The sequence below is a fragment of the Fulmarus glacialis genome, unplaced genomic scaffold, assembly GCF_000690835.1.
Source record: "Fulmarus glacialis isolate BGI_N327 unplaced genomic scaffold, ASM69083v1 scaffold14381, whole genome shotgun sequence".
NCBI lineage: Eukaryota > Metazoa > Chordata > Aves > Procellariiformes > Procellariidae > Fulmarus > Fulmarus glacialis.
The window spans coordinates 54793-64770 of NW_009190965.1; the positions used below are offsets into that span (position 1 = coordinate 54793).

The window sequence follows — 9978 nt, forward strand, 5'->3', positions numbered from 1 at the left end:
TATGCATATGCAGTAAATACTTATTTTTAAAAAATACTGTACTTCTATTGCTCTTGGAATAAAACACTCAGAGTATCTTTAAAGGCAGCAGTTAGCTTTACTACATTGCTACTCTTTTATCAGAGTGTACTAAGAGTTGAAGACAGCCATAAGCAGCTCCACTATTTCTACTTTTTTTTTTTTTATTCTGAAGCTGAGTTTCCTTGTTTCTTAATATTTTGTACATTATTTCTTTTAATGATCCTTGAAAGGCTGGTTCTTATTTTGGTTTCATAAAAAAGCTGCTTAAACAAAATGTCAGGTAACTTATATCAAGTTACCAATTGATATAAATGTTTTATATTTCAGGGGTTTCTTATGGCAACAGTTATGGTAGGTCATTTCATTGTGTTTTATTGCATGAAGTATCTCATTATTTACATGGTAATAAAACCAGTAAATTAGTATCTACATTTAGCCTTTTAAGCAAACGATTATTTCCAAATGAACAATACAAAATAAGCTTAATCATAGTAAATTATGATAAAGGCAGGAATAAGCAGTACTACTAGACATAAATTAAATTTTGCCTTTCAGCAGAAACATGACCTTGGAAGCAAACAGAACACTTTTCAGTAACGTATTTTCCTTAAAGACTCTAAACTTCACAAAAAATCCCTTTCAGTAAAAGTGCTTCTAGAACCTTGCATGTCTGGGGGAAGAGGAGGGAGTTGCAAGGGGCTGCTGATTCACCTGCTGTGGCCCTGATAAACCGGATGCCAATACATCAGTTCCCTTCCTTCTACGAGAAGAGTATCTTTGCATTCCCTTAAGAGGGAGGTATTTCTTTTTCAAAAAGCACCTCTGTTACTCGTTTGCCTTCTAACCATGCTGTCTTAGGAGTTTGCCATAGTTGCCCCCGCAGTCGACAATGAGAGCCTCTACAGAACACTCATACAGTGCAAAAAAATATTATCGCAAGAAGCAGTGCTTAACTGTAGCATTGAGATATAATACATTAAAAATACTATACAGGACAGCATAGTGAAGTTGACGTGGTACAGTTCTATAATTGACACACACGCGCGCCTGAGGGTAGTCTCTCTGAAGATTTCTATACTTGTTGCTGACAAAAAAAGCAGATTTCTTAGGACTTTTGTCAGCGAACATGTGAAAAACAGTAAGCATGCGAGTTGCTGTCTACAAGCAACAGAAGTACAGAATAGTTTGCGCTGGAAGAAACCTCTAGAAGACACTTTGTCCAGCCCACTGCTCAACTGCAATAATGACATAAGAGTTTCATTTATAGAGTAATTAAAATATATGAATGTAAGAGTAATGTAACAAAAAACTACTAAGAGCATCACATGATTGCTAGAACTCCAAATAGCCTGCACTGCAGAATGATAGATTTGTGTTATTTTCTACAAGCATAAAGAGCACTCATTTCAACTGATCATATCACATTACTGGCACATTCCAAATTCACATTCATATGCTATGGATAACAAGTTTACTTCAATAAGAGACTACTTCTTTGACTAAAACAATCTTTGAATGAGTGCCATAAAGCTGGGTAATTTTCTTGTATTTCATAGCTGATTTTTCAAGTACAATCTCTTCATCCTCCCATTTATATAATTTTTTATTTTGTTTGGTGAAAAAGCATGTTATTTAACCTTACCCTTTGAAGAAAAAGAATTCTTTTCAATTTCTCATAAGAATAGCAACGTTCAAGTGACAAAACTGCCTATTCTTTTTTCCTGTTTGCTTAGAGCCTTTCTGAGTTTGCTGAAGGAACTCCTCACCAAAATGTTAATCTGTCTGTGCTTATCACCTGCTGTTGCAGATTGCTACCTAAGTACCCAGCACGGGGCAGAAAAGCTTCCACCCCATTGTCTCAGTATACTTTTCCACCTCCCTGGAAACGTCTGGAGAAGAAAACATTGCAGCAGAAAATGAGAGTTCAAGCCAGATCCAGCAATATGCCAAGTCACTTCTGAACCTACTCAATATGTAGTCACATAGGGAAGCAGGAAATTAAAACTAAATTAGAGAAGCTTGGATGGGAAAATTCTCTTCTCTTTAGGCCAATACAGAATTGCTCTATCTACTTTGAATGTTGACAATATAAAAAGTGTTACGCAGTTGCACTTCTTCTTTCACACTGCTGTACTTTTACTGATTAGAATTTCCTGCTTATAAAATATTTGATTAAACGGCAAGGGCATGGAGCTATCTACTTGTAAGTGAAGTGCTTTTTCAATGTTTGTTTAGTTCATTTGCCAAGTCTTTTTGCATAACCACATTCTTTGCCCTTCCCTCTTACCTCCTCCCTGCCCTTCGAGGGAGGATTGGTTTTGTGAAGAGCAGAAGAGTGCTTCTATCAGTGGTGCTTTTAACGACAGCACACACTCTGGAGTAGATGGTTTTCAGCCCCTGCCAGTTAGTGATGAAAACAGATTGGCTATCAGAGCACGCAGGCAACCAACTGTTTATGGTTTAAGGGCGGGTCATTACATTAGCTTTAGAGATTAGAATCAGAGTACTTAAGGAACTCAGTGGAAAACAGATGCTTCAAAAGCAAATGTTTTAAGTTACCATGTTGCATTTCATTGGATTTCGGATTGCATTCAGTCAGCTGAAATGAAGCCATCTGATTTACAGTTCAAAACTTCGCCATCCTTTTAATATTCAGTGTAATTGAAGACCATTCATCTAAGTTCTTCCCCATGTACTACCTTTTGCTAGCCAGAGAGTCATGATTCTGAAGGAGTTAAAATGCATTTTAAATATTAAGTAAGATTTTTTTTGATCAATAATCAGAGCATTCATAAATTCCTGTCAAATGATAAAATTCAGTTTACAGCGCAGGAGGGATGAATGTTCATTATCTGTGTGTTAAACTATGGTAAATGAGCTGTAGAGACAGCAGCTAAGAACCATATACCGCCAGATTTAAATTCAGCTAGCTAAATCTTCATGAGGTGTTTTGAAATGGGTTGTAAATTAGGCTCACCCACCTCTGACTACATTAGTGTTTTCTTTACAAGCTTGTCAGTCTTGAGTAGGATAGTTGGATAGTATCCTGAAATGCAGGATAAACAAGTTAAAATGATAGACTGGCACAAGCTGGCAATAGAAAAAGAAATAGGAAATCAGTTTGCTCTCAGAGCAAGTAAAATGTATGAGAGGCAGAAAGCAAAATCCAGAAAATCCGAAACAGGAAAAAAGATCTGCACGTTCCTGAGAAGACAACAATGTGCACATGACCCCTGCAATTATGGCATTCAAAACATCTGTTGATGGCAAACAGGAACACAATGAGGATGACAAGGACAAGAATCCTAAAAATGGCTTTTGCAAGGAATATTTACTTAGCCTGAGAAGAAAATAGACTAAAAGTATAACTAACTTTCACTATTTCCTGTAAGAGACAGGGTAGTATGTCACAGTTAAGATTTTATTTTAAAACAGGTATGGCTTTGGAAAGCAAGTTTTGAAAATGTGGAAAAGGGCTGCATAATTTCCTGGCTGGATCTGATGGAGGTGTGCAGTGCAATGCTTTCATAATTTCCACGGGAAATTACAACAACGATGCCCATGAAATGTAAATACTTAATAGTGCCTATAGTCTTAATTAACTAACCAGACAAGAGTATCTAGGAAGCTGTGGAGAGTGTTGATAAACACAGAAATAAATAGCGTATTTTGAGATATGTTATAAGCTTGTTTGAATGGAGTAAGAAAGCAGCACGTTATGGCAGTACCAATGTCCTTATGTATGCGTTAATCATTAAATGGGTCAGGTACGTCTGAAGATACCTATGGAGTGCAATCCCAGACTGATACTTAAAATGGCTTAGATTAATGCCTTTCCAGAACACTTTTATGTTTCGTCATTTAGGGAAGGAGACTCATTGCTTAATACTAGAAGACATTACATCTTGGAGGTAGAAAAACGTTCACTCTTTGTGTGAGAAAAGCTGAAATATAAGAAAATAGGAAAAAATTACGAGATTGTTTTCTTCTCAGTGGCTTCTACTGTGAAGTGATTTATTTTTCTATATGCAGAAGTTTACCTATTTCCTTCTGTGCCTTATTTTCTCCAGGGAGTGACTTATATGTTGAGTCAGAGATAGAGAGTATAAATGTAAATGTGAATACCTTCTGATGTTCCAGGAGAAAAAACGTAACCAGAAAACCTGACTCAGGCCCCAGGTTTCATTGCTGGACGGTCTCCGTGATTTGGCATTTGAATTATTTAAATCAGAAAGGATTTGCAGGCTCTTGCAAACCTCTGCAATGGACAGGAAAAGAAGCACCTGGGTTCCCTGCACATTGCCCAGGTGAGCTAGCTGCGTAAGGCAGAGGATTATCCTGAGTCACTGTACTGTTCTCCACAGAGACTGCTGAGGAAAGAAGCGATTTTCAGCTTAGGTCATTCAAGAGCGTTCAGCACCGAGCTTCTGCAGCTACTGAGGGACTTCTCTCTTCCATGGGTTTGTAGGCACAGACTTTGGAAGCTGACCGCACTACCTTAGGCATGCATTTTATGTGAAAATGCAGCCAGGATGAAGCCTTCTCTTATCTCATTCACTTGAACTGAGGGAGGCCCAAGTTCAAATTGCTTGTCTGTCTGCTCTGAAGCACAGATGCGTTGAGGGTGCTCTGATTACCCAGGAGAATGCCCTAACCATTGGGCTATCACGTTTTAAGAGAGTTATCTCTCTGTCTTCTCTTGAAGCTATCCCACTTAGCGTGAATTATTAATTATTGACTGGAGTAGGGACTCGACCCTAACTCCCTTACATTCCACAAATATTCCCTGACCAGCAGACTATCAAATCAATCTATTGCTTGTCTGTCTCTATAGCCCAATGAATAAATATGCAGAGTGGTTGGATGTCACTGATGTTACATAATATTGGACATGCTTGGCATCTACAAAGACCTTTCTGTGCTATTTGAATAGTGTCGGTTGTTATTCAGACCCACTACCGGTACCCTTCCTCCTAGCTGAGCTCAAGGGCAGCGTAAGGATCAGAGGCTGCATAGGAAAGGAAGGGGTACTTTGCTAACACAGCACTCCTTAGAGCCACTGTCTCTCCCCGACCTGTTCTACCTTCAGTAAGAGGTACAGTGAACTGGTCTGGCTGTGCGTTAGCAAATTTCTGTTTGTCCCTGCGCTAATTCCTATGAAAGCACAGGGATGCTGGGCACTGAGAATAATTAACTGGTCAGCAGTTTTTTTGGTGCTTCCGCTTTTGAAGTCTGCATTTTTCAAATGGCCGTTAACATTACTTTATGTGCATAATATGCAGAACCTTCTGGGTTGGCTCCTTACCTCCTCTCTGTGCTCTTCTTGGGAGCAGAACAAGACAATTGCACTTATTTTATGCATGGAAGAAAGAAGATATGCCTCACTGTGATTACACGATTATTTTTCTCATATTATTAATACACATTGCTTTGATGAGATATATGTCTGCTGCATAATGATGACCTCCTCTTCAACAGAACTGTGAATTACTTATCCTCAGGAAAAAGCAGCAACTGATACAGCAGATGGGAGAGGTGGATGAGCTAGTTGTGACATCCATCAGCCTATGAAATATTACTGAGCCAGGAGACTTTTCAAAGACACCAGTATACCAGGCGGCAGATGAAGGCAATAAGCGGAGCCTACTTCTGAATGCGTCAATTGTGCTCCAGCTTTTTACACAAGAGCCTTGTACTTTGGCAGGGTATCAGTGCAAAGCATGTGGAATGTTGTAAAATAACTGCAGGCAGAGAGCAGAAATTGCTTTTTCTTTGTCCAGGGACTGAAGTAAGCATTGTTCATTGTTTTTGAGTCCTTCCTCTTCGCCACAAAACAAAGGAAACCACGCTTACCTGGAAGGCCAAATTGTGCACTCCTGAGGGATCACGGGCGGTCTCCTTCAGATCCATGTGCCTAGCACGGGCAGGAGAGTTTTGGGTGAATGTTGAAAGCTACTTGCAGCACAGGGCAACAGCAGCCAGCACCTGGTTAATCCATCCACAGGGTCGGGGAGTATCACTTGAAGTCTAGTTAGCTGGAGGCACGCTCAGGTTGCTCTTGCTCACTCATAGCTCCACCTTCTCGCTCCCCTGGCACAGCCCCTTTTGGCCAGCGTGGGAAACTGTATTCACTGTTTCTTGAGACAAGAAGGGACGATTCCTGCGGACCCCAAGAGGCCGACTTATCTCTGGGTGATCCCCAAGGCAAATGTGTGTATTTCTATGACTTCTGGCTTTCCTCACTTGCTTGGGGGAAAATCTTCCCCACCCAAATCTTTGAGAGGTCAACACAGTTCTTGTCTTTTTTACAGCTATTCTCAAGTCACTGTTTCTGCAATGTTATTGTGGTTCTATTTTCATAGTGGTTAGGGACTTCATCTAGCAAGAGAAAACAAGGGAAGATGAGCAAGTCCCAAACCTCCAACAAATACCGGTTATGCATTTGGGTCGTATGCCAAATCTTATGGCATGGGGTCATTTGCTTATCTGTCCTCAGATTACTCACCTTTCACTGACAAATTTTCTTTCGACAAATACTTTTCAGGCTTGCTATTTGCAGTATGGCAGAGTTATATTCTTAGAACCGTCAGCTGTGTCTCTTACCTATGTTTTTGTTGCCTATGGACTTTGTATTTACAGCTTGTTCTGTGTAAGTTCACGGAAAATAGTAGCACTATAGTGCTAATCCTGTCCTGTCAGACAGGATTTGAATGCACATAATTTTTGTCTTTAAGGACAACAAAAATGAGGGAGTGTTCTGTTTCTCTGAAATACAGCAATGTATATTTATGTACTCATTAGGTGCCTAAATTCATAACTTTCTACACGGGGATTGAAAATGTAATGAATTTTGCCTCATCCTGTGAAAAAGCAAAAAATGATGTCCTGTTTTAGGAATAAAGACAGAATGGACTAACATGAGTGAATATATTCTTGGAAATAAAGAAAAATCAGATGATGCATCTTTCTGAGGAATCTTCCAACTATGTTTTAATTATACTATAAATCACACAGTTGCAATATACAGTCTCTGAATCTCGTAACTATTGCTTAAAAAGGAGGACTAGTTGTTTTTTCTTTTTTTCAGCACAGAGCACATGACTTTTAATGATATATTCTGTTTTTCAGTGTTCAGAATCTTTTTTGATGCCCCAGGTTTTGAAATCAACATGTTTGTTGCTATTTGCATTTGCCCTGTGAGTAGAGCAATTTCTGTGACTAATTGCTTCTCTCTGCACACTACTCACCAGCAAAAATAGCTGCAAATATCTTTAACAAGTTTGATACAATTGCCTGCTGATTACTGCATACCTCAGCTGTTTCTCTCTTCCTTTTTTAACTTCTCTCCTCCTGCCAGCTTTGGACATGCTTTTTCTATCAGAGGGAAGAGGGTGGAGGAAACAAGGCAGTGAATCATTTTCAAATCCATCCCATGCAATCCTATAATCTGTAGTCTGCACTTGCATGGTTGGAAGAAGTTCCACCCTGGTAACTATGCCAAGACACAAGTATTTTCTGCTATTTTTCCTCTTCTTCTGGCAACTCATAAGATAATTTTTAAAACCGGTTTTCTCATTGCAAAATATCAGAATAACACTGACTCGATCATTTCAGTGCAAAGTTTCCTCCTCTGAATTATATTTTATGTTAGAAAACTTACAGGATACTGAAAGCAAAACCACCCATGCATTCAAGACAAATCCTGAACCCATGAAATATGAAATATGCCATTTCCCTGTGGACAAAGGATCATGTAGTTAAACAAAAGGTGTGAACTCACGGATATTTTTTGTCAGGATCAGCCAGCAGTTTACTTAATGTTTGATTTATAGCAAACCCCTTCCTGTTTCTGGTTAGTTTAAATATTTACACGAAGATATGGACTTTCAAGAAATATTATGTGTCTCAAGGATATCACATCCTGCCATTTCAATTGATAACAAGCCTGGACATTTGTTTTCCACTTATATGATTCCTCCAGCTACAAGAAGGCATTAAAGACTCTCGCTCTTAGTTTTTACGGTGTTTTTACAACCTTAGACTAACAGTGCTAAGCTCAAGAAAATTCACGTTGCCAAAATTCTACTGACTAATAACAGAGAGAAAAATTTACAATAACCGAAGAGTTGCTTCCTAAGAATAGCACTAAGAAACTTTATGTTCCATCCCAGCATTTCTACATGATCTCTGGACTCTCTCTTAGTTAGTGGAAGACCAACCAAAAAGCCTAATTCTTTCACTGAGTTTCACACATAAATGCTATTTATATTTTTCCTAGTGTGAATAATACATGGAAGAAGTTCATTCTCATTTGCAGACATAAATGTAATTTTCCTGGGTGCTTCTCACTTCTTTTTTAACAGTAGAAGTTTATGAATTTATTGAAAGAATGCTGCTGTTTTGGTTAGCAGGCCTGAGAAATTAGGAAAGGAAAGCATTTTATTGTATTAAAACAGCAATCTGGGAAAGGAGCAATAGCACAATAAGTACGCAAAACTACTTTTGTGATATGGACTAAAGAAAATTTCATTTCAATGTATTGTGTATCTTTACAACTTTGCAGGCAGCTGTCACAATGAACCACTGTTATCACACATATGATTGAAACCTAGAAAATTAATAAACTCGAGAAATGAACATTTTTTTAAAAGTTTTGTATATAACAGTTATTTTCTTGGATCCTTTCCTCAAAACACATGAGAGGTATTTTCAGTCATTCCCCAGAAATTTATTAAGGAAGCTGAAAGCTTGAACATCACCCCCTCAAAGTGTTTTCCTTGGATTCTAATGCAGGTAAAGGAAACCAGAGGACTTGCTAGAAGGAGAGGCTTTCAGCTGAGCTTTATACTTCGTGATATAGAAAAATGTTCCTATCTGTAGCATAAAGTAATACGGGTTGGTATAAATGGGTATCTTACAGGCAGTGGTAGTTTTGTGCTGACACCAGACATCAGTATTTCCCATGGAATATACACAGAGGTCTGAGTAGTAAAAAAATGGAGTACTATGGCAAATATATAAAACTTCTGCTTAGCAAAAAAAATCTTCCCACACTAGTGCTAAGTAACTTTACCATGAAGTCCTAGTCACAAGGCATAACATTCAGAGCCTTTTTGTGCTTCAGGTAACAACAGCAATGTTCAATCTGCTCTGAAATTGCCATGCAGCCTGGCTAAGCCAGAAAGGGTTTTTTGGGTACTATCAAAATATTAATCAACAGCACTGCTTACTGTATACATAGCAGGCAAATACGTAGCAATATTATTCTTAATAATTTGCTAGGTACATAGAGAAGATGAGCAGGACTATGAAGAAACAGGTGAGGTATCTAAAAAGAGTAAGGTCATTCTGTTTTTTTCATTGCTGAACTGCAAGAAGCAACTTCATAATTAGGACTTGTACAGTTGTTCAAAATTCAGGTTTTTTACATACTTAATTGATCATATTCAGTATTTATAGTTGTGCTTATTTTACTCAGCTGTGGTTTCTAGAACACTTTGGTAAAATTTCAAAAGCTTTGAGATAATAAAATCTCAATCTCTCTTACGTCCCCTGGGTAAACTGTGACTTCAAACAAAAAAAAAGCTAGGCCATGAGGCAGGCAGAGCAGCTTCAATCCCGACCTAATGACAAAACATAGGTAGATTTTCCAGAGATGCTGTTATTCTGGCAATCAGTGACCATGTTTTCCTATGTAAATTTTTGCCAAAGCTGCTGAGACCTCCATGATGAAAGCCAGGGGAAAAAAAAACCAAACCCAAACGAAGAGTTGTGGAAAGAGTAAGAGTGAAACTGTAAACGGACAAATATTTTTATGATTATTCCATATTACGGCTTAGATTTTGCTCCTCAAAGGAAAGGTGAATGAAAGAAAAGCGTGGTTATAATTCACAAATTGTTGGCAAGTAGAAGATTAGTTGCTTTACTTTTTACTATATATTTTTTATATATATATTT

General features: G+C 38.3%; 1 protein-coding gene across 1 annotated transcript in view; it reads right to left on the bottom strand.

The window, feature by feature from the left end:
• Positions 1 to 5931, bottom strand: part of SLC28A3 (solute carrier family 28 (concentrative nucleoside transporter), member 3) — a 41276-nt gene extending 35345 nt beyond the window's left edge. Inside the window, exon 1 of the mRNA XM_009586513.1 lies at positions 5875 to 5931. Within this exon, the coding sequence (XP_009584808.1) occupies positions 5875 to 5931 (57 nt within the window). The remainder of the gene's footprint in view (positions 1 to 5874) is intronic.
• Between the last annotated feature and the right edge of the window lie 4047 nt (positions 5932 to 9978).